Source organism: Osmerus eperlanus, chromosome 3 (assembly GCF_963692335.1).
Source record: "Osmerus eperlanus chromosome 3, fOsmEpe2.1, whole genome shotgun sequence".
Classification (NCBI taxonomy): Eukaryota; Metazoa; Chordata; class Actinopteri; order Osmeriformes; family Osmeridae; genus Osmerus; species Osmerus eperlanus.
Window position 1 is genome coordinate 6,978,021 of NC_085020.1, and position 24,901 is coordinate 7,002,921.

A 24,901-nucleotide genomic window follows, 5' to 3' on the forward strand; every position below is an offset into this window, starting at 1 on the left:
CCTGATATAGGCCTCTTGCAGATGAGACTGGTTGACCCCTCCCAGAAACCCTCACTCATGTACTCCACCTTCTACCTCACACTGTCCTAAACCCCATCCCCTGTGGCGATCTGAAATGTGCCGTCCCACTGAGACTGTGGGAACCCGGCTACTTGTATTCAATCAAATGTAGAGAGAGAGTGAAAATGCGTCACCAATCCGCTCAGACATCCATCCAAGACCTGACATTCGGTTTAAAAAAAGAACATCTAAACATCACTAGATGCGTGGGGAGTCTTTGCAAGGAAACTTCAAAACTTTTCCATCAGGGCTTTGTCAGTCTTAGGTACCGTATTTAATACAACCCAGATATGGACGCTGGTAATTGGTCACTACGCACTCGGAGGAAACATGCGGCGCTATTGTCAACGTGTCTTTTGTTGTAGTACAAATAAGATGCAATTTAGAGACTTTAGAGACTATAAAGAGGTGATCTTTTTTTCCTCTCCTCAATCACGGTGAAATTGCTTCTAGCTAAAGCCTGTAATTAAACCCGAAGTGGTTCTCTTCCTTTAAGGCGCGAGGCAAGCTAAAATAAACTACGACTGTATTAGCGCAGTGCGGTGCATCTCCAGCCTGGCGCGCATAAATTGTTTTAACGGTAGTTTAGTCAATGCCAATGTCCCGCAACCTCCTCTCGGTAATCATTTGTGATTAGTCATTGTTGATTATTCTGTCAATTAACGTAAACACGTGTAGATATTACCAGTTGACTAACAATGTGGTAATAGGCCCTACTGGCTTTGAGAAGTGCATGGACTAGGCAGCTGCATAGTTCCTGTTGCAAGATGTCGAGGACTACATGATTAATAGGCAATACAAAACGTTCAAGCCTTTTTTAAATCCTCATCTAAGGAACAAACTGCAGATTGCAAGTGACAAGGTATATGTGGGTTTATCCAAGTTTTTCAACTTAAAATGCGTTTCATCAGTGTCAAAGTATTGGTCACTATGGGTTTTACTTTTCATAGTTCTTATTTTCCGTCTGCTTCGCGAACTAATCAGAGAGATTGAACATAACATAAACACTTACATTTTAGCCAACGCCTGTCCGTAGGCTACTACACAGTATCCATCCAGGCAATAAATCTAACGTCATGGGAGTTTGATTTGGACGCTCTTTAGCAATAAAGGGGTGATTAGTAACTCCAACTTCTAAGTTTGCCAATGTATTGGTGGCTGGCGTCGTGTCTCCGTGGCCCAGCCGCAGCTCAGTGGCCCGGGGCAAGAGAGCTCTGCCAGCGGGCGAGGAGTGACAGGGAGAGCATCGGCCAGATGTTCTCGTGCATTAGCACCCGACGGCCTGTCATGTCTCTTCACCCGCTACCACGGAGTTCCATTTCCCCCCATCTGCTATGGAGCCCTCCCGAGACACCGTCCAGCGCCAAGGCTCCTGCCTAGAACAAAGTGTGTGTGTGTGTGTGTTGGGGTATGTGTGTGTGTGTGTGTGTCTACTACATCAGACACGGGCATATGCACATTAAAGGTGGGACATTATGTCATTCTCACAAAATAGTGAAAAGGCTTCCCTACATCATCCAAACATTTCATGTGAAGTGTTGCTTTATCAGCTGAGTAAATATGTTGGATATGCCTGGTACTTTATTTGGTTGATAGATACTGTAACTACTTTACCTTCCTTAACTGTGACAATGTCTCCATCTAGAGGCTCAAGGAGGCTGTCTCAGGTATGTTGGACCTTGAACCTTGAGAAAAATGAAGGCACATAAGTCACAACTTCATAATGATGTACTAGTGTTTTGGTCAACATTACTTTTATTCAATGGCAAAATTGTTTCATAAAGAATGCTGAAGTTCAGATTTTCTCCTGGTTGATGTGAGCCTCAGAAACATATGTAAAGCAAATCCCAACCTCAAATCTCAAAACACCATCATTGCCCAAGGTATGATGTGAGCACTGATTGATTCCAACATCTTGCACCAGGACTAATGCACATTGTGACAGCATCATCAATATTAGTAGGTTTCACACTGTTTGATGGTCCAGTCCATTTCACTGAATATCAGTCAAGACATTCTAACATTATGTATTTTATAGTGAACTACGATTAAGCATAAATAGGTTAATTCAACCTACTGAATGGGATACATAAGTGTAGTAAAAAAAATACTGCTGTGCACTGAAAGTAACACTAGATGGTGCTGCTAGATTAGTTACATTACTTGCCTTTCATAACAGATTTGGGTGATCACCTCAGTACAAACAATGACCTGAATTTAATCAAACTGTTAAGCAACAGATCATCAAACATATCTCTAATATGGAATGAAAACCTGTTTGAAGATGGTAAAGATCACATTTTGTAAATGTTTATGGATCTTGACTGAGGTTCACAAAGAATTGGGCGTCTCAAATTGTCTCACAAGAAGTTATTTGCGGGATGATTTCAACATTATTTATTACAGGGTCTCCCTCGACACATACTTTGTGAGCCTGATGGCTAGATGAAGCAGAAGTGTGATGGTGGTGATGACAAATGCAAACATGAGCTGCGAATCTTAGACATGTTTTTTGTCACATGGGAGAAAAACTCTTAAGACATGTTTTTGTGCCAAGAAGGAAGCACAATATTTCAGGGACATCCTTGGTTGTATAACGGTGGTGCAACACATCCTGTATGAGCCCTGTAGTCCACTGCCACCCGGGGGATGTAGTTCAGACCGGAACAACCCCACTGTCCCCTTCACACGCGAGAGCTTATGTTTAAGAAATGAATTGAGAAAGGTCTATCAAAAATAGATCTCTATTGGGTAACATGAAAAGTCATTACATAATTGATATTATCAATATTTTTTTTCATATCTGTTGAAGGTCCTTTCCATGTGCATAGCCAACTACCACTAATATACATACCCCCTTTCTTCAACAGAAAGTTTCCTAAACCACTCGTCCTAGAACTGAAGGCTATACAATCCCGTTTATATAGTTTGTATCCCAAAGTCTCTGTCCCTTAACTCCTTAGCACTGAAGACTACATAACCATCCTCCCCAAAGTCTCTCTGCCCTCCCCTCCCCTCTCAGGCATCACTGAGATGGGTTGTCATAGGGAGGGTTGTCATGGGGAGGGTTGTGTCTTCGTACACGGGCCTTGCGGCTCTCCACCGACTGCTTCCACTTGAGCGTGCGGAGCTTCTGCTGTCTCCGCTTCTCCCTGTACCACAGCTGCTCGCAGTACTCGTCCACGCTCAGCCCAGCGGTGCCCTCCAGCTGCAGCTCCTTGTAGTTCCTCTGAAGGAGTTGGGAACGGAGTCCCTCGGAGTGCCTGTCTGCCAGAGCTCTTCCGGGGCCCCTCCCTGGGCCTGGGCTGGTCAGGTGGTGTCTGGGGATGACCTGGAGACTGTATCGAGCCAACACCTTGGAGTAGGAGTGCTCCTGGCCCACGCAGGTGTACAGGCCAGCATCCTCCAGCTCTAGCCCCTGGACTAACAGGCCTCGCTTCAGACGCACCAGCCGCTCCTCACTCTGAAGCAGCTGGGACACAAGGAGGGGAGAGACAGAGTCTTTATTACAGAAACCATCTCATCCACAACACACACACCTAGACACACCTTTTATTGCACACTAAAGCAGTCCTCCCCACGATACAAACCTAGCCAAGTGTCAATCATTCTGTGCTCGTCCATTAATATGGGATGTTTTTTGGAGGTTGTTCCTCTTTTACCTCTTTGCTGGTGTGAGCCTGGGGCTGCTGCACCGTCCACCTGACGGAGGTCTGCTGAGAGTGGGCCACACACTCCAGGAAGGTGGAGTTACTCTCCACCCCGTAGATCACCTTCACCTCCACAGACTCGGAACCTACAGAGAAAGGTGTAGGGTTCAAGTTTGGCCACCAGAGAGCGCTTTCACCAACAGAAATAAAATCCCTCACGTTTCTCACTTGACACTGGAGGTGTAAACCGAGTTTGTAAAAACTTCGAGACTTACAAGGGACTGATAGGGCTCTCCGACGTCAGAGATAAGTTATATGGAGTGCTAAGTCACTTCCAGGGACTGTTCAGAGCCAGTCGCTGACAGAAGCACATCTGAACAGGCTGTAAGTACAGAACAGTGCAGTAATACTGACCATCTCCTAAGTCATGGCATTGGCTCCACGGGTCCCCGTACTTGACATCCTGTCTGCGAGCGCGTCTGAGAGACACCAGAGAGAGTGCAGGGTTCAAAATCTCACTGCGGTCATAACTATCCGATAGCCTTAAAGCACTCGTCAGTATAATCTTGGGTCGGCCTTAGATAAATCCTGTAGCTAACTCGACTTGATAACGACTGTTTTTCCTCAGGCATGGTGTCTTGTCTGCATACTGCAGAGCATCCCTAGTTCCTAGGCCTCTGTGCTATATCACTGGCTCTTCAGGGGGTTTAGTGGTGAGTTACGGTTAAGCACTTTGTGACACGAACGCTATTAAAGGGAGGATACGGATTAAAGCTTCTGATAATGGAAACAGTGATCCCTAAGACCTAAAGATTTTGTCAGAACAAAAACCGTACTGCATGCGTTAAATTTAAGTTGGAAAAAAGTCCTTCAAAACTCAACAGCATAAGACAACGGCATTGTATTACAGGGATGAAACCAAATGCAGTTTGCGGTATAGAGTACTTGGTGGAACTACCGTTTGTTTGTGTGGAAGTATCTGCTGCAGGTTTGCCCATCCCAGGCACAGTAGGGGTCTCTGGCCAGACAGCAGTCAGCACAGTCCCTTCCATACAGCTCACATCGCTGCAAGGCCAATTGAACCACCCCACCATCGCCACTCACATACAACTGTTGCTGCAGACACACATGCCATAGAACAGATCATCTACACAGCCCATATACCTACAGTAGAGGTAAAGTCTTAACTGCTTTGTGACCTGTTTAACCCGATGAAGACCACCCATAGGTAGTGGCCAGTTGGGCATGTAAACTTACCCGCTTGGTAGACAGCTTCATACTTAGGATGGGGGTAGGGCTCTGTAGGAGAAGAACAGTATCAATCGAGTTAATGGACAGAACGCCACAAAGAGCATTCTAAACAATATGGACTATAGGAGATGAGGTGGGCATTGTAGGTAGGCATGCTTTGGTGAAGAGAAACCAAAGGCCTCTCCAAAGGAGAGAGTTACGCCATTTTCCAGCTCACTGAGTCATTTCAGCACTATGACATTGTGAGCCAATGGCCCCTGACCACTCTAAATGACTGGTTCTATTCAACAGGGCTCTTAGGCGGCTGCGGACAATTAGCCCGCTATCATATGTCTCCTCACAGCCCAGCTACACTATCCTCTGGAGCCCTGCCAAGGGCCACAGCCTACTGCTGGCCTTCCTGTGGCTTTTACTGACAGCTCCCTGCTAGCCTGCCTCTGCTCTCTCTCTCTCTCTCTCTCTCTCTCTCTCTCTCTCTCTCTCTCTCTCTCTCTCTCTCTCTCTCTCTCTCTCTCTCTCTCTCTCTCTCTCTCTCTCTCTCTCTCTTCCCTCCAAGCGTACAGAGCCTCTATCTATGCTTGCCTCTTCTCTCTCAGTCCCTCACCCTCCCAGAGAGGGTGCTGTCACTGCAGCTTGACCTCTGCGTCTCCCTGCAGGGAAACACATTACTACTTTCATATCTGGGTATTAACCCCGGCCAAGAGCCTGCCAAGGACTCCCCAGGCTCTCTCTCTCTCCCACGATGAAGATATACACTTTCTAGAGATCTGGAGTAGAAAAGGGAGCTCTGATACTGCATTAACACTGTGTGACCCCGGCAACTCCTATGACTACGCCTATTGTACAAAATATTCCCTGGTAAGATTTCATCAGTTTTATCAATCTACTACGCTTCACTGTAGCTAGGAAGTGAGAATGCAGCTACGCTGTGCATGGAGTTAGGCTGACACATGTAGAGAAGCCCGGCGCACTGATACTGATCTTCACGTTGTTTCAAGGGACGGTCGAAAATGGGTTAGTTCCGCTTTCAATTCCAAACATAAACAAATGGATGAAGCCCAACTGATCTCCTGTTTGTTGCCATTCCACACTCTTCCTCTTGCTCTTGTCCGAGGCTGTTGGCTTACAGGATTGAGAGAGCCCTGGGAAATATGTGCCCTATCTCTTTTTCTTCTTCCACGTGGCTATTTTTGTAAAGCAATGCTGTCGTGGAAACAACAGCGGATGCCTCAGACAGAGGGACACATGCCTGTGGGTCAACAGATGGTACTCAGACACACTGGGAGGAATGCTCGTCTTCAGAAGTCTCGTCCTGTAGCTCAACCATTCTACCTTATTTGTCCTGGAGACTGGTAAGCCATAGTCTGGGAATGGCAAGCTGTGACTAATCCGGTCCTGCTTCTCACCTGGAACACTGTGAGTTCCTCGAGGATGATCTCGTCTGTTCCCAAGTCCTCTTTAGGTATAGACACCACCTTCAGCACCTTGCCGTCATCTGGAAGAGACAACAGCAACATTGTAAAAGTGAAGGTGGTTTGTTGAAGACATTCTGTGGAGGTATCCTGGTAACCAACCATCAATAGGTCCGGTGTAAGGGTAGATATGACCAGGATTTATGTGTCACCCTGCATGGTGGAGGTACCAGCTGCTACCCTCTGTGTTGCCCTCACAATCAGGTCCCTTGACCCCAGACCCAGCACTTCTGACTGGGATGTGTCGTCAACACACAGCCCAGGCATGTCTGTTTGCCTGGAGCTGAATTTCTGTCTTTAAATGATTCACTCAGAAAGGCCAGAGTTCAGACAAACACACACACTCACACATTGAGTCAATAAGACTTGAAGATTTCCTAATGTCACGATAGTCTCAGGCAGCTGGTAAGGGAGGTTGCCGTGGGAACCCTTATGTGTGTGCATATTCTAGGGATTTGGTTGGTCAGCGTTCCGTTACCTCCCTGGAACTTGGACTTGGATTTCAAAAGCAACTTCCCGAAATGGCTTTCATCACCTCCCTCTCCAAGATGAGGGAGAGTTTAAAAGAAAAATGAACTTTGAACATGAGCATAATCCCCCCCAAACCACCTCTTCCACTCCACACCCCGGTTCTGTCCTACTGACCCGTGCCGAGGTGGAGTACATCGTATTGTCCGTCCTCGGCCTCCACCCTGTCCACCACCACCCTCCTCAGGGTGTGGGCCTGGTTGACTCTGGTGAAGGCAGGCCGGCGGCCCATGGGAAGGATGGCCTCCCACATCAGCTGGTGGCCCCGCACGAAGCTGACCACGTCATCAGGGAAGTCCCGCGTGGACTTGTGGAGCGGGTCATATGTCTCACTGGGACACTGGGGGGAGAGGGGGACAAGGACCCATTGTGAATGTTTATTGTAGGTAATCCTCAATTATGTCTGATTTAATTCCCTATAGATCGACAAAGAGCCACGAAAAAAAAGAGCGCGATTGTTTATTGAGACCCTTACGGCCGCCATTTCCGAGTACGTTTCCTCTAAAATGTGGCAGCCATTAGAGGGTGTGTTTGCAGTGACTCTGATCGGGGGTTAAAACCACAGCAGCCATGTGAAAATGGTTTTGTTTTCATCTTAATTGTACCTCAACCCTGACGTGTCTGACCCCAGCTGTAATCAACCACATCACTGAGACCACTCGGCGGCCTGCAGTATTCCCCTGCCGAGGCTCTACAATAACACTGCGCACACACACAGCACTGAAGCACAGGTTCTCACTGACGTTTGAAAACGTCCCGGGAGATCTCAAGAGCCTGTATGCGTTCAGAAATACCAGTGGCAACATTCAACCAGCTTTATCAGCTTGCTTTAATCAACACACACAGAGCTGCTTGTCTTCCAGCCTGCCAGCCTGCCCGCCCGCCCGCCCATCCATCCATCCATCCGTCCGTCCGTCCGTTTTCTCTGTATGACTACCTGTGGGATATTTTTACGACTTTTATTTTCATTACTTTTTTTGCAGCCCAATTATACTGGCTTGCAATGTGTCTTTCTTAACCACTCAATCTCTCTCTTTCCGTCTGTGTCTTTTTCCACGGAACTATCCGACCTTCTCTCTGGCCATCTCATTGGCTCAACACTCATCCTGACAGGTTGATGCAGTACGTACTGTTCCAGGTCGTGGATAGGGGATCCTCCCCTTGTACTCCACCCAGCGGTAGTCAGGGCCCTCCTTGTGGGCGAAGGGGCCATTAAAAGCTGCTCTGATGGAAGCCATGGAGTAAACACAGACAGCCGAGCCCCTAAATACAGAGCTAGGGGTGGAGGAGGAGGGGACAGGAGAGGTGAGGAGAGGGATGAGGGATAGACGGAGGTGAAAGGAAGTGAATGGGGGTGAAAGGGAAGACAGAGGGGAGAGTGGAAGGGGGAGGAGGGGCAAGAAAGAGGAGAAAGAACGACAGGAAGTGAGCCTTTTTCAGTGTCCTTGTTACAATAATATAACCACCCAAGCCTTCTCAACTTTGACCCCTGTATAACCACAAGGTCTCTTGAGTTTTGGGCGGGAGTGTGCATGTCCTTTACTGAATTGTTTTTCTTAGGAAGAGGGGAACATCCTTTCAAGATTCTGTTGTCTTTCAGGGTGTGTCTGGCATGTCATGAGCTATACATTTGCACATAAAAGTGTCACCATTTGTTTTGTTTTTTCCTATTTGTAGGTTTTTAATCATTACCAATCATCAGCTTTCCTCCTGGTCAACACTTCATAATTTAAATTTACTGTACCTGGATGTGGAGAAAACACCATAGATGATTGGATTCTGCGGGTCCTTAGTCTCCAGAACAAATATGTCCTCTGGAAAGACACAGAAGCAAAACCATATCAGAAACTTTACAAATAATTATTTGAGGTTCTAGAAAGAAGCAAATCATTCAAAAGTATTACGACAAAAACAAGGAGATTCACAGTTATATTGCTCCATTACATGATCTGAAACCACCTTCTGACAGAGCAAAATCGGAACCACTCCCAGCGTGATGTGAGAGATGTGTAGCAGGACAGAGTGGTTACCAAGCTCGTTGAACTGTGAGTCCAGTCCTCCAGGCCCGGGGACAGAGCAGACCAGACGGGCCTTCAGGAAGGTGCTCCAGCGGTTTATCAGGCTCCTCTTACCACCCACATCATTCTGTTCAGCCACAAGAACACCAGTTATCATTGTTTGAATCTTCAAATATTTCATTGGGAATTGACAGTGTATGGCAGAGTGTATTTAGATGCTGTCGGTGGACAATACACAAGGTGGTTCACCTTGCAAACCCGAGCCACTCGGCTGTAAACACGCTTGTCCCACTGCCCAGACTCCACAGCTGTCTCCTTGAAGAAGAAGTAAACCTTGTCATCGTCTGCGCTGTGGGTGTCCGGGATGGAAAAGGAGCCCACAAACTCTGGTTCTGGAGACAAGCAGCATTCACACTGAGTCTATGACCGCCACTGAAACTCCAATCATTTCAGTATTCACACCAAGGTACTGAATGTGCTGCGATGAGCTCATGTAGCCACGTTTCCTGTGTGCCTCACCGTTGAGCCAGTGGTCCTGATAGGCCTCCGTCCGCAGGTAGTGCTGGTTGTTGCCCTGGACAGATGTGCGGAAGATAGCGGCGTTGGTACCCATGAAGTCCACCGACGTGCCTGCATACAGATCTCCATCTGGCAGGAAGGACAGGGGCCTCAGAAACACAAACCAAGTTGCGCTATACAACACAGATACAGGTATGTGTTGTATTTGTATTATTTGGAACTACCCTGTGTGGGGAGACTGACCTGTGAGGTGGGCAGTGGAGGGCTCTCTGGGGCTGAAGGGACACTTGCCCCTCCCTGACTCTACTGCATGGGCCAGGAGGTGGAACTCCTGGAAGAGAGGGATGAAAACAGGGGTGACAATAGAGGGATTAGGGATTTAGATCTCCGCAACAGCTGGAATGAGTTCATCTAATTGGATTTGCTATGGCTTGGTTTTCATTAGGTTACATATAAAGCTCCAGGATATGTCTTCTGTTCTTGTGCTGCCTCCTGTGGATCCATCAAAGCGCACAAAGAGACAGACGACAGCGAGACGAAAGGAGTCGAATCCTCCATCTTAATCCCAGCCCCATGGCTCAAACCCTCGCTCACTCGTTCTAACCCCCTACAGGGAGAGCTTAGGCCTCAGCCCGTCTGCTCATCGGGGCTGGCTCCTCACCTCCGTGTTGTGCCCCAGATGGATGAAGGTGCATTGTGGGTGGTAGGCACCGGTCCCACAGGCGTACACATGAGTCTTGTTAAAGGGCTGCAACAGGCGCACGTAGTTGGCACAGTCCGTCTGAAAACACAGGTCAATTAGACAAAGAATTGAAAACAAGAGGATCAACCGAGGGCCCAATCGGTTACCTACTACTGCATCTGTCTTTTGACTGAGATAGTGATAGTCCTGCTTTTACAAAGGGAATTATATCCCGATCATACCAATTTACCCCAGGGTCTCCTAAACCAAGAGCATGTCCAAACAAGGCTACATAGAAACAAGGACACTGTCTCTGTCTGAGCCAGGGAATGTACTTTAGTGACCACCTCAGCTGTGTGGGAGACGTCCTGTTTGTTTGTCCTGGCTCTGACTTGTTGCTTACCAATAGGTTCTTCCCTGCCAGTCTGCAGTGCTCCACGTGCTCCCTAGCAGCTGGCCAATAGATCTGGAGGAAAAAAGAGCATAGAAAGAGCCAGAGCCAGAGAGAAAAAAGGGAGAAAGGAGAAAGGTTAGCATAGCATAGGTTAGCATATGGCGAACCACATCAATGTTAAGTGATGGTAATGTGTGGTGTATCTGTGTATTTGCGAATGGATAGCAGTGTACCGTGCGTGTGGGCTTCTCCAGGTTGTCTGATTGGAGCAGGTAGATGTGGTCCCGCCCTCCCAGCAGCAGTGTACCACGATCCTCATCCAGCAGCAGGGCTTGGTAGCCCCCGCTCACACCCCCATCCCAGAACAGCGCTGAACTGTTCCTCTCACGACGCAGCTCTGAAACAGAGAGGGGGAGGGGGGGGGGTGTACTGCTTATTAGGATTCCTCTGATAACATCATAATGTTATCGGAGGAATTTGGAAAGGAAAGAAAAAGGTGCGTTGGACTCTTAATTCTTTCCAGAGCTGTATATCTGGACACATTGTCAGCCTGCTGGACACTGGCCATTCATTTGATATTATATCTGGACAAAATGTCAGCCTTCTGGACACAGGCCATTTGTTTGATCTTGTACCTGGACAAGAATTTTCAGCCTTCTTGACGAATGTTTTGGTAAGACGTTGAGCTGATAAATGCAAGGTCAGAGGTTCAAATACACCCCCATCCGTCTTTTTTTATTTTTTGGGATTCTGACAGACATACTGGTTTCTGGTCTTCTGGTCAATCCTCTGGTTGCCAAACATAGCAATGATTCATCTGTAGTATGTATTTATCTCATGAGACTCAGATTATCTGTTTAGCGACTGTAAGCCACTAATATGTAAATGTTACTATATTTTGCCATTTTGAGGAGGAATCCGCCATTGTGCTTGCTGCTATTTTTACATTTTGTACATTTCAAGAGCTCAGATAAGCAGATTGAACTGAGCCTGGATTTAACCCATGTGTCACCAGCTAATCCTTTCCATGTATATTATCCCACTGATTATATCAGTATATCTACACATGTTCACTTCACAGATCTGGTTTCAATTACCTAACCATGAAATCATAGTTATATCAATAGCTGCATCTCCGACATTAATATGGCTCTGAAATTATGCTGAAAAGTAGTATTTCCTGATTACATGCTGTTACTGTACATATTCCAAGTAACAATAACAGAGCATATACTCGAGGCCATGGTACTTGTAATGCTTTTAAAATTGACAAAATCACTTGTGTGTCAAACCCAACCCAATTCCCATGTCCTGAACACACACACTTGCACACACACTATTACTATTATATATATATCTGTTATCTGTTTTCTCCCATATATCAGAGATCAGACTGTCCTGATCTTGGCAGCTCAGCGGAACGACTAAGAGCCTGATGGTATAATAGTGGATGGTGTTATACAGGTTAACATCTTCCCAGCACATAAAACCCAGGAGTGGAGGACAGTACACATCATGTTCACAGGTCGTAACTAATGGGCAGTAACACAGACCAGATTGGGCAATGCATGAGATACAAGTTATCTGTGGATATTTCTGGATCTCTTCTACCTGGCATCATTCTGGAGAATCCGGACAGAGTAGTTGGATGTGTGGCGATGCGCGTGACATTTTCAAGTTGAGATTTATAGTCATATACACCATAACTCATGGGAGGATACCTCAACTTGAAACTAATACTAATTTCATAAGTCCTTACTTCACTACATGAAGTTTCCTGTTGTCCATCCAAGCTTTATTTCTCTTGACAGTTGATTGACCTGCACATAAATCAGAATGGACATAATGCAGTGAGTCTAAATTGTCCTTTTCCTTTACATCTGGTCTGATTGCCTTGATTGGCCAATGCCCTTGAGCGAGATCTTTTGATTGGGTTAGTTACAGCCCACAGCCACAGTTTTCTGCACCCTGGTTTCAGAGTTCAGAGGTCACCTGGTCAAGACAACCTAATTAGTTCTGGCTCTACAGAGAAGCACTGTTTGATTAAGCCTCCTGGACTGACCTTGGCCCCCCAGGAACCCTTTACGCAGATACGCAAATGCCCATACACGCGCGCGCACACACAGGGCTTTGTGGAGTACCGCCGATCTGAAATCTGAACTCCAATCTAACAAATTCCAGATCTCTGTGACAGTCCATTGTTTGGATTAGTTTCCCTGAGAAACTGTTGAATAAGTGCTGGTGTATGGCGAGCTGTGTCTGTGACGTGATAATGACAAACATTTGTTTAAGGTCTCACGGCAAGGTACAATCAATTAAATGCAGGAAAGTATTGGGTGTGTGCCCAACACCTGTGAGGAATACTTTTAAGATGATGAAAAATGGGTGGTGGCCAGATGTGACTGAACTGAACTGAACTGACGATCGATAAACAAGTGGTTTGAAGAACTCTTCAAGCCAAGTCTGCTACCACATTTATTACAAATGGTTGTGACGTGCACACACACATGCTTCAGGAATGAACGGGCAGAAGAGGTGGGGAGGTTTGATCTGTAACTTGTTGTCTTTCAGATGTAAGACGTTTCGCATGCCATCAAAACATCTGGAATAACAATGATGTGGAAACGCCAGGCAGCCTGACTTTCTTACGTCCGACAGCCCCCGCTCCTCCTACAGTAACAGAGCAGGCTTTCATCACACTAACAGGCTCACGGTTCAAGTCCAAGATGCTTCAACTCGCGCATTCGAAGGACTTCTGACATCTTAAAAAAAGGACAACTTGTGAGTTCAATGATAGAACACCATGGTAATGTATCCAAAGTTATATGCACAATGGAGAACAGAAATGTGCCTTTTGCTTCATGCAAGAACAGGTAGCATAGGAGCCAAGGCTTTGGGTCCGCTGGATAATACCAGACACACTTGTCAATGAAGGATTGCCAGATTGCCAAACCATACGCTAACAGTCAGAGAGGCCTTGGGGGGATACATCTTAAAGTGTTCATGGTTGGTCTACAGTGGTATAGCTGCCATGAGATGATAGAAACCAAACACAGTAAATGTTCTATGTACCCAGTAGTGTATGAGGAGTTTACATGGACTGTCCAGGATAGGGGTTGTGGATTATCAAACCTCACGCTAAGATTCTTCCAGAACAGTCGTAATGATTGGAAAGAATCAAGGTACTTTTGAACAGTACTGAAACCAACCGTTTTGTTAATGGTTATGTACTGTACAGCACAGAAGGCCGTGTTTATCTTAATGCATCCAACTGATCACCATAGACTAGTGCTAGATTTCAAGACATCCACCATGCACCCAGACCTTCACAAGGTTGGGTAAATAACTAACCAACTGTTTCATGCCTTTGATCATTGAGCTGCATGAAATAGATACTCCTGTCTGCTTTACCAGAAGTAAGATGTTGCCCTGGTGTAAACAGAGAGGAGAAGAGAGAGAAAAAATGAGAGAGAACGGAATGACACATATTTCCCCTTCAGCTCTTTAACCAAACGCTGCTGTTTGTTTTCTTAGTGAAGTCAGGTAGCCTGGGTATCTCCTTTCTGTTTATCTCACTGACAGGGTGGGTCTATGGCTGATGTCAGTTTGTTTTCCAGTGGTGTTCTGTGTGGTTGAGATCTAAGGTTCTGTGTTCTGCGGTGGAAAACGGTTTTCGTTCCAAGCTACTCAGGTTACTACCGTCTCTATCCGTCTGTCTGTCAGCCTTTCTGACTGCTTCTCTTTTTTTGATTTTGATTAACCCAGTGAGATTCAATCCTATTATCCAGACTGGGATTTTCAACAGAGTGGTTCTCTAATGCAATCTAATAGAGTAAATTAAAACCACCTCAGTACTACCAGTATTCAGTTCTTCTATCTAAGTCCAGATTGTACCTAACTAACAAGCTCCTGGATGACACCTGACAGCTCAACAGGTCTGGCCCTGTTCTGTACCCTCAACCCCAGCCCCCCTGTCTGCTGAAACTGCCCAAACGGCCCTTTGAAGTGAAGACAAGTCTCAGGCATACACTTCCCATCTCCTCTCCCCCAGCTTCTACAGTCATGCTAAGAGGAGACAAGAGAGACAAAAGGACAGAGGATAGACAAACAGATCCCTGTCTGTCTTTCGGCCTCTCTCAGCCTCTCTTTGTGTCTTTTCTCTCTCTCTCTGTGTTTCTTTCTCTCTCTCTCCTTCTCTCACCCTCTCATCCTCTCCCTTCCCATCCTCTCTCTTTCTCTATGCTCCGGTTCAAATTAAAGAGTGAAAGACTTGCTGAAATTTAATGGGTTCTGCACTGCATAAAATCAGTCTGGCCTTCATTACTGCATGTTGCCGTGCAAACGTTAATCAAGAGGACAGGACCACACAGCTTGAAGCACGCAGCCTCATTCAGCATGTCAGTTCCAAAAGGTAGTCAATAGTGTGTGACAGAGGGAGACACACAAAGAGATCTGCGCACTGTGAAGGCTGCTGTACGAGGGACTGAAACACTCGTTTCCCAAAAAGGGTGCTCCTCCTTCTGCTAAATAAATGACAATGACAATGTCCACACCTGGACGAGCTGTAAACCCTGCATACCTAAAAGACTGAGGTGGTATAAGAAACAGACAGGCACAGAGACAGGGAGGGAGAGAGAAAGAGAGAGAGAGAGAGAGAGAGAGAGAGAGAGAGAGAGAGAGAGAGAGAGAGAGAGAGAGAGAGAGAGAGAGAGAGAGAGAGAGAGAGAGAGAGAGAGAGAGACAAGGAACGAGAGGGAGAGAGAGCTAGATAGAGGGAGGGAAAGAGAGAGAGAGAGAAGGAACGAGAGAGAGAGAGAGGGAACGAGAGGGAGGGAGAGAGAGAGAGAGAGAGAGAGAGAGAGAGAGAGAGAGAGAGAGAGAGAGAGAGAGAGAGAGAGAGAGAGAGAGAGAGAGAGAGAGAGAGAGAGAAGGAACGAGAGGGAGAGCGACAGTCAGAGACAGAGAGAGACAGAGCAGCAAAGAAAACAGAGTGATGACATCTCCTTGAAGGCCAGTACATGACCCCCGGCCCCTTCTGCAAGAAGACGACGTCCCCCTCTTGTCTACAGACTGCCCCACTAATCTCCTCACTGTTTAGCTTGAATCTCTGCCATCGCTCCCTTCTGTCAGAGTGGAATCCTTCAGACCTTCTGTACTTATAACCTCAGGAGATTTGAAAATAAATTAAAAGGTGACTTTAATAGGCTTTGATAGGCTTCAATAGCCTTTGATGCCGTTCCAACTTGTGAAAATTTGTCTTTTTTCTCGATGATAAAAGGCCGGATAGACAAGTTTAATATAAACGACCACTATAGCTTTGACTAAAGCCCCAAAGTCAAGGTTTATGAGAACGCCCCTGTACAGAGGATATTCACAGATGGTCCTCTCGGTCCTCTCACTTTGCACGCACACACGCACATTCAAACACACACGCTACGCTGACTACAAAGGCACTACTTGATACAAAGTGTTTACATGTGTTTGTGGAGCTCTGTTGTTGACTGCCAATATCTAAGACACAATGGTATTATAATGTTTATCTTCTCTAAAACAATAGCTGCTTGGCAGTCGAGCACCACGATACTTATCGACACACAAGATCCCAGCTCTGATTGGTTCCCAGGGAGCTGCTGAACATGGTGCCCATCTGATTGGTAGAGCTCTCAGACTTCCATTCTTCTGTGATTTCCCATCACATGAATACCTGGCTTACAGACAAACATCAAGCTTCAAAGTTTTGAATTGAGATCAAAGTGCTGGACATGGCAAGACAGACTGTCTAATACAGTGGCTACACAAATTCAAGAATTCTTGAACATGTTCAGGCTGTGCCTGAAACTTTAAGGACCCTCCCTGGACAGTCATGCCTAGTTAACAGATAACACAAATCAACAAGAGCCAATCACAGTGGCTTATAATGTAGCAACATTAAGTGTGTGTGTGTGTGAGCGAGAGAGAGAGAGAGAGAGAGAGAGAGAGAGAGAGAGAGAGAGAGAGAGAGAGAGAGAGAGAGAGAGAGTGTGAAATATAAGTATATATAAGGCCATGATTTACATTGATTAATATTTCTGTAATTCTACCGTTGCTTTGGCAATATGAACAATTGTTGTTTTCATGCCAATAAAGCCCTTTGAACTGAACTGAACTGAGAGAGAGAGAGAGAGAGAGAGAGAGAGAGAAAAGTGAGTCCTTGAGTCCTTGAGATGGCTGATATGTCAAGTTAATTATGACATTCTTCAAATCTTTCCTTTTGTCGTGTTCCTAATCCTCAGTTTCCTCTCGAGTCTCAGTCCTGCTACTGCTCATCCCCCATCTATCACACACACACTGTACACAACTGTGCTGTACTGCACACACACACACTTTACACAACTGTACTGCACACACACCAGCTCTCCCAATGTCAGACTGGTGTTTCAAGATATCCATGTGTGAAGGGGCTGAGATCCCCCAGAGATGAATGCTGGGGCTGAAATGACCCGCTGTTCTGCTTTACTTACTCTGACAGACTTGAGCTGCTTCACCTTCACTGTTTACTAAACACTGTAGCACTTCAACCCCGAGAGAGGGAGAGCGACAGAGCGAGAGCGAGGGAGACAGCGACAGACGCGGACAGGCAGAGAGTGTATGTTTGTGTTAGAGAATGAGTGTGCGTGGTTAATTGCTTGAGTGCACTGGTAATGGTGCTGAAACGCCCATCACCTCACACCATCACACACACATGCACACAACTCCCCAGTTATCTGCTCCCCACCTCCACCCCACACCCCTGACCGTGGTAGTACAAGGCCCTAGAGAGAGAGCCCAGGCCTCCTGACCTCCGTGTGCTGAGTAGACCCAGATCCTCTCTGTAAGCCAGCAGCAGCCAGACCTTACAGATACACTATCACTTACACATCAGCCCTTATCTGCTGGACAGTGAAAGGGCTTCTATCGTCTATCATTGATCACTGTTAGCAACAGCTACACTGCTGAAGCCGTCGGGAGGAATGCACACACAGGCAAACACACACGCAGGCACACGCACACGCACACAGGCACATTCATCCCCGAACAAACACATACACACACACCAGCATCAACCCCAGGACACCCAGGCCTAATTAACAGCATTCTTCCCCACGGCCTTCCAGTTCTGTCTTCCATCCCGGCCTGACGGCTTCATTAACCCCTACCAAGACTCTCTCTCTCTGTGTCATCCCCTCACTCCTGTCCTCCCCACCTCGTTACCACAGAGACACCCAGGTCACCCAGCCAGAGGTCACTGCATGACACCGCAGGGTACAGACCACACCCCCTCGACAGACGCCGTCCCCTGACACGGGTCACATTCCAGACACTTCTGATCTCCCACACTTGAGAGAACTCACAGAAACGGTCAAGAGTCAAACAGAAGTGCAACAGTATAACCAGTTCCTTCTGATACCCAGAGCATGTGGAGTCTCTCCCGGTGGCAATATAAAACATGTCTGACATGAGTGAGGGAGTAGGCTAAGTGAATGAGGTGTTATCAGTACGGCGTAGGACTGTCTGTGGAGGTGCAGCTGTCCAAATGATAGTTGGGAGTGTGAAGTTCCCATCGCACAGCCCAGAGACATGAAGTCATTCTGTTTACCTTGGGTCGGATCCATTCCTCTGTCAGACCTTCCTCGTCAGACAGCAGCCCATGGAGAAGCCACTGGGGTGTAGGAGTGTCAATGTCTGTCGGCGCGGCTTTGACTGAGAGGTTAACTAAGCAATAATAGAGGAAGTCGGAGATTTTCAAGAACAATCAAACCATCTGTCCTAATAATCCTGTGTCTGTAACACAGCTGTAAGACAACTCACACGCATACATGAAGCTTGCAGGGAGACACTCTGCACTATCTAGTCACTTCTGTCCTCCAAACAAATCCGGTGCCAAAATATTCAGCTTGGAAAGACTTGGAAAGAACGATGAATGGTCTGTGTCAGCACATGGAAATCACATTTTCTGTACATGACTAAACCACTGACACTAATCTGAAGTGTCACTCCCTATCTCTGATAACTACCCTCAAACCAGACGGTATTTCACACAGCCAAGCCTAGCTGCCATTCCATGCCTGTTCATCAACTCTGCATCATAAATTGTCCCTGCTATATCTAGACTGTGAAGTATGATGATACCTACAAGGAAAACAAGCTTCTCCCTCACCTCCCCCGGCCTTCCCTCACCTCCCCATCTCTCCTCTCCGGTAATGAGTAACGTCTGCGTTGGGGAGAGGGCTAGCCATTCAGTGGTTTGTCCTCCTCCCCTCAACACAACCGCAATTCCATAGATGCAGCAAAGCCAGGAGATGATGGTCATGTTTGGCTCTGTTAATATGTTATTAGCACGCTGAGAGATAATGGAGAGCAGACTGACGATTTCCGGAACTAAGCACACACACCGACACACACACACGCATGAAGGTGTATCCCCGGGCCTAGTATGTGTACGTCCCGATTCACCCCAGAAACTGACCTCAGGAATCCAGTGGAGCCCGCCCTTCCTCACAGGAAGACATGGAGGAGGAGCATGCAGACACAGTGTTATCCCCTGAACTCAACCGGGTAGTTGTGTGGTTATTGGGTGGGGGTGTATGTGTGTGTGTGTGTGTGTGTGTAGTTGTTCATCTTTCTTTGTGTCTATCTGTTCATCTGTCTATCTGACTGTCAGTCAGGCTGTTTGTTTGTGTCTTGAGTCTTTGGCAGATTATGTTCATCTTGATCACTAATAAGGTCATGCTGAGCCCCTGGTTTCCTGTGGTGGGTCTTCCTACCCTACAGCTACTGTCTGGCTGTCTGGCCCATAAAAGGTTAATAGGCCCTGACACAGACCCTACAGCTATATGCATACTGAGAATGGCACCAACCAGAGGACTAGCTCACCTCTGGATCATCGTGGGGGGATTTGGATACCTCCAGCATTTGTGTAAAATGTTCCAATGACAGCATTTGGAAAATGGGGACTATGTACACAGACATGACTTCACGAAGCGGTCGTCACGGTTACTTCATAGGTTCAATGGTTTTCACCAATGTCAAACGTTAATGTAAGCCCCTTAGCCACATTACTATACAGACTGGTTAGCACTTTTAACTATTTTACGAGTAACAACTTCTAAGGCTTCTTTTTAAGTTGTTAAGTTCCAGTGGTTAATAGCAGGTAATTATTCCTTAAGTCCATCCATTCTATTTAATATAACCAGTCAGACTCACTAGGAACTTTACTGTGATAGCCGGTAAACTTTCTCTTCTAAATGATGAGCTTGTGAGCATTAGCACAGAGACACTGTGATGGTGGATGGCGCAGTAGCTCAGCTGGTGTCTACGGTACCTGCGTGTGAGAGCTGCAGGCGGGGTCCAGTCTGCGTCCAGGCTGCTGCTGCAGAGGAGGAGGCTGCAGCCTGCAGCAACTGCAGCTGGAGGAGTACAGCGAGCAGCACAGAGGCAGAGACACAGCCGGGGCTCCGCGTCGCTGCAGTCATCTTATCACAGGTCCTCTGCTCTTGGGTAGAAAGCGGTCACTCTTACGGCCGCCACAGGCAGGTCAACGCGGCAGCCAAGGGCTCACTGGGAGGAGGGAGGCAGAAAAGAAGAGAAAACAGGGAAATGAAAGAGAAAGAATGACAGAGAAAAAAGAAAGCGTAAGAGAGTTGTCTTCAAAATATCAATCATTTTGAGAGTTCAAATACTGATTTCATGATTTCAATTACCTACAGGTTTCCGGATACATTGTACACGTGTCAAAATCAACGCCAAACGTGATTTATTCTCTTGAAGCTCACCATAGAAATGTTTATTAGTTATAGTACATCCCTGGCATTCAGTGGTAAATGTAAGCCTTTTCCATAACAAGGCCTCAGTTGAGCTCATAAATCAGCTAAAAAATGAAATAGGACCAGAAACAGAATACTCTGTAAGATGGATGGATTCATATTCAGTCATGATATTACAATGGGGATTGTACACCTGAATAAATCTTTAGTCCCCGGAATGGAGTACAGTCATGTACAGTAGATGGCCAACTAACATACAAATATATTACTAAGAAAAATACTTGCGCTGCTTCATAGACCGTAGAGGCCTGTAGTGTGTCATATTGCATGAGATTAAATGGACAGGGAACTTATGGGATGTGAAATCCATCTCTTTGACAACAGGGCAAGCTTTGGTAAGATCATTTACCATTTATGGTCATAGCTTGACTAGGAGGACGTATGTACATAAGTGCTGAGGCGACAGACCGAAGACAAACCGGCCTTTCCCCTACATCCGTCAAGAAGGAAGCTTTGTCTCAACAACAAGTCTTGACGTGGGTTATGTTGTCTAAATAAAGACGGCAGTGCAGTGAACTCATCCTCCCTGTCGCCAATGTTCGTGGCATCTAGGTTTAGATTGATGGATACACACGTCACAAGGTACAGCACACACACACACTCAGGTCAATGGTGTTTATGGAAGAACTTAAGTGTTAGCAGCCAGTAGAGGACATTTTTAGATACGAGGGTCAGAGAGAGTGTGTTTGTTTATGTAAGCGACTCGGTTTCAACCCAGGACACTTGACTGGGGTAAGGCTTGGGCTTTAGCTTGGGGGGCTAACCAAGTTCTCCGGGTCTCAGGCACAGGCACAGAACCAGAAGCGTTCAACTCTCCCTGCTCCTCATCTTTGTCCTTCCGTCACCATAGCCATGTGATAGGCTGCTCTAAAACGACAAAGATGTCCTCATTATTTTTCCTGAGGCAAGGGCTTGGGATTGCATCACCACTGTAGAGCTCAGCCATCCTCAGACAGACTTGAAATGGCCAGCGGTGTTAGGGAACTGGTGGGGTGCATGACCTTTGCCAGACTCATTTCAGATCACGGAGGGGGGGGGGGGGGGGGGGTGTTGTTCAGGCCGGGGGGTTGATGTGGGTTATTGTTTAGAGGGCCGTTCCCATGGCTAATCAGCTAACCCATCTTTATTTTCTCTTCCTCCAGAGAGGGGGTTAAACAATAGGTAAACACTCTACACACTTCTCAGCTCTTTGGACTCTAAATGTATTTGGGATGTAAACTGTTGTGGCACTGTCACAAGTGAAAAAAATTATACTTAAAGTATACTTAGACTGAATAAGTAGAAACTTAATAGCGTTTATTCAAGTTGTCAATACGTATTTGCATATAAAAATATGTATATTTTAATTACACTTCTCATTCATTATATTTAAATTAGATTTAAGTATACTCTTTTTCCGCTTGGGTACTGTGTTGAACAATGCAAAAAAATATTTGAATAGAATAGAGACTGTAATCTTGTTACCTTCTATATGCTCTTAAAAATAATTCCAAAATGGGCCCTTAGTCCTATAGAAAGGGAAGGTCTTTGTAAGGCACTTCCGTGGAGTTTGTTTCTCTCCAGCTGTGTGGTGGGTTCCCATAGTGAGGTGTTTGTATGGTGTAGTGAAGTGTTTGAATAGTGCATCCCATAGTGCGGTGTTTGTAAGTGGTGGTGCTATGAAACAGCCTGGAGAGAGGGTCAACAATGCTGGCGGAGGATTGTAGATGAGATGTACAAGCAAGTCAACAACCACCTTCCCATTGCCCAAGGAAGTTAGATGTTTCCAATACAGGCATCACTGGAGGCAGAGAAGGCACTTAGTGATATGACCCCAGATCTAGTACTTTCATTTTGAAAACTCATCGCTGGTGGAAAAGTATTTTTCCTTCATATTTATGGGTCTACCTCAAAGAGAAATTGTGCCACGCCAAAGTCAGTAAGTGACTGCAAAATCCCATAATAAAGGGCTCAGTGATTTATCCCCATGCAGGGGACGGAGCCAAAGTGGTGTGATTGCTCAGCATCAGGAATCAGAGGAGGTGACAGCTTTACAGCCTCTCCTTGGCAACACCTTAATCCCCTCCCTGATTTACTCTCCCACCCTATTACCCTTTACTAGCCCGACTCCCTCACCGCTCAGCCAACTGACTCCACACATTTTAGGGACTCTCCTGGGTGGGTGTTGATAGCGACGGCCGGGCCACAGGTGCAAGGCTTAGGCCGGGACGGGAGAATCTGGTACATGTCTACAAAAAGGCTATTCATCTTACTGAAGGAACCAAAATCAACATTATTGCGTTATTGGCTACATGTGTGTGACCTTTAGTGAAATGGAAATGTTGTAATAATAAAAGTACAAACACAACCTCTCGGACTATTCCAAGCGTGCTCAGCGTTTAAAATGTGTCTCCTTCTGTGTTTTCGTCATCACTAACCAAACCCAGGAGAGGAAACAGAGATTTGAATTACATATTAAAACAGGAGTTCCCATTTATGCATTGGACTTGATTGATAATGAATAAGCAAGATGTGGTTTCAGTCATCATTATGGGCTTTGAGGAGACTTCAGGCTGTGCTCTGAGTTAGTATGTTTCACCCCTCTACCTTCTAGAACATTAATGCTGTTCTGGAACCACTAACCAGACCATGGAATGAAGCTATGATGGGACACAGTGGCTGTTCAGAACCAACTGTCCCATGGCCAGCCGGTGTGTGTCCTGTGTTCTACAGGACGAAAGGGGCAAACACAAACAAACAAGCAGTGGGAAATTGAGTCAAAGCCATGGTGGGAAGGGGAAGTGATGGATGTGAGCCGTTTCCAGATGGCAGGGGTCCCTGTCGGAAACAGGCCCCATTCTCCCTGGTGCTGTATCCTCCCATATCAGCTGCAGTGGGGCGAGAGCACACACATTCACACACTTACACATAAGCTAATACCCACTCACGCACACATATCCCGCATGAAACAGCAGAGAGGTTTGACTGTCAAAGGATGAACATAACAAAAAAACAAAAAATGATTAAGTCACAATCTTGGGAGAGATTCAAATAGAGAAGCATGTGTACTTGATTGCAACCTTAAGTTCTGATAACAGGCGCATTTTAAACATTTGTCTACCCTGCATGCTTCTCAAAGAAGCCAACGCTGCTTTTTAAAGATTGACCAACTCAGACACATAGCTACATAGCTGAGGTTTGTGCTGCATTTTGCTAGACGCTGTGTATGGGTGACAAGCATATAAGTGATGTATTCCCCTGTCAGTGTAATGGATGAATGATTTCACATCTCTTCCCTTCTCTCTCCTGGGTTTGGGGCCAGGGAGAAAGAGGAGAGCAGCGGGAGGCCCAGCCTGGTCCTGCCGGGTCGATCCCAACACATCAGGCTGGATATACTGTGGAGTCTGGACACATCCCAGGAATCTAGAACACTGTCACCTTCTCAGAAAACGGACCATTAATCAGATGTGTAAAGTCAATAGTGTTTGCATAGCAAGACTCAAGGACTAAGCATGAGAAAAATCCACAACTTTACAATAGAGAAGGATAAAGGGTATAAGCATAATGCCACTACACCAACCCTAAAATTACTTCATAATTTTTTGCGGATTGTATGTGAGGGATGTATTGTTTGCTAAGAAAATGTATGCAGAAAAAGTTGTTTATGACAATACGTTTTCAATTATTTCTGGAATATGCCTGCAGGCTTCTGTGTTTTAATGACAACAAGCTGTTGATGCAGTGTTGTCAAAGGCAGCCTGTTCTGACTGGGTTCCGAGTGAGCCACGAAGGGCAGCTGACAGCCAAGACAAAGATACCCCAAGATAGGAGACCATGGAGGCCCCACAGTCTCAGGGTGGCCGTGGACTGAAAGAAAAAAGCAGGCGGTCTCATTAGCCGCCTTAGTGAGCTGTGAAAGGACCCAACACATCGAGAGATGCATGGGAATATTGCGTTCAGCCAAGCAGAAACCAACCACCCCCCACCATCCCAGTCCCTCCTTTCTGCTCACACAAAGACCTGGGCAGCTCAGAGGGCTTCCGTGGCTCACCCTGTCTCTCCTTCTCAATGAGCACCCCTGTCACTCTCAGCTCACTGACACTGCCAGGCTTCAGAACAGAGACAAGCCACAGTCAGCCTGGAACATTCCACATTCCGCCTGATTGACAAGATGTTGGGGGGGCTGACACAGCCCAATCACATTCAAATCCTGGATGAAGAACTATCTGCTTAAGTTGCAAAAACACACACAGTGTGCCGACAGCTCCAGCGACCAAAAAAGGCTTTTAAAGAATCCCGGTCGAACTCCCAACCAAGAGACTGAAGGCTGGGAGACTGGGTGACTGGGTGCTTCAAGGGAATCATCGTAGCAGAGCACCTGTGGGCTGAAACAATGGTGTGTAGGAGCCAGAGGGGATGTGAGTGGGTATATGGCTGGATGTGCGTCACAGTGTGTTTTGGGTGATAGAGCCCAGAGAGGACATTCCCTCCCACACCATCTCCTCC

General features: G+C 46.5%; 1 protein-coding gene across 1 annotated transcript in view; it reads right to left on the minus strand.

The window, feature by feature from the left end:
- Positions 1 to 1,797: 1,797 nt before the first annotated feature.
- The window catches only part of si:dkey-49n23.1 (semaphorin-3D), a 31,065-nt gene continuing 7,961 nt past the window's right edge, over positions 1,798 to 24,901 (minus strand). Inside the window, exons 2-18 of the mRNA XM_062456857.1 lie at positions 19,915 to 20,150; positions 10,808 to 10,971; positions 10,584 to 10,646; positions 10,160 to 10,279; positions 9,742 to 9,829; positions 9,499 to 9,627; positions 9,229 to 9,371; positions 8,992 to 9,106; positions 8,706 to 8,775; positions 8,092 to 8,236; positions 7,079 to 7,301; positions 6,368 to 6,456; positions 4,968 to 5,009; positions 4,669 to 4,826; positions 4,125 to 4,189; positions 3,723 to 3,856; positions 1,798 to 3,532 (exon numbers count right to left, since the gene is read on the minus strand). Coding sequence (XP_062312841.1) covers positions 3,086 to 3,532; positions 3,723 to 3,856; positions 4,125 to 4,189; positions 4,669 to 4,826; positions 4,968 to 5,009; positions 6,368 to 6,456; positions 7,079 to 7,301; positions 8,092 to 8,236; positions 8,706 to 8,775; positions 8,992 to 9,106; positions 9,229 to 9,371; positions 9,499 to 9,627; positions 9,742 to 9,829; positions 10,160 to 10,279; positions 10,584 to 10,646; positions 10,808 to 10,971; positions 19,915 to 20,065 — 2,346 coding nt within the window. The 5' untranslated portion in view covers positions 20,066 to 20,150 and the 3' untranslated portion in view covers positions 1,798 to 3,085. The remainder of the gene's footprint in view (positions 3,533 to 3,722; positions 3,857 to 4,124; positions 4,190 to 4,668; positions 4,827 to 4,967; positions 5,010 to 6,367; positions 6,457 to 7,078; positions 7,302 to 8,091; positions 8,237 to 8,705; positions 8,776 to 8,991; positions 9,107 to 9,228; positions 9,372 to 9,498; positions 9,628 to 9,741; positions 9,830 to 10,159; positions 10,280 to 10,583; positions 10,647 to 10,807; positions 10,972 to 19,914; positions 20,151 to 24,901) is intronic.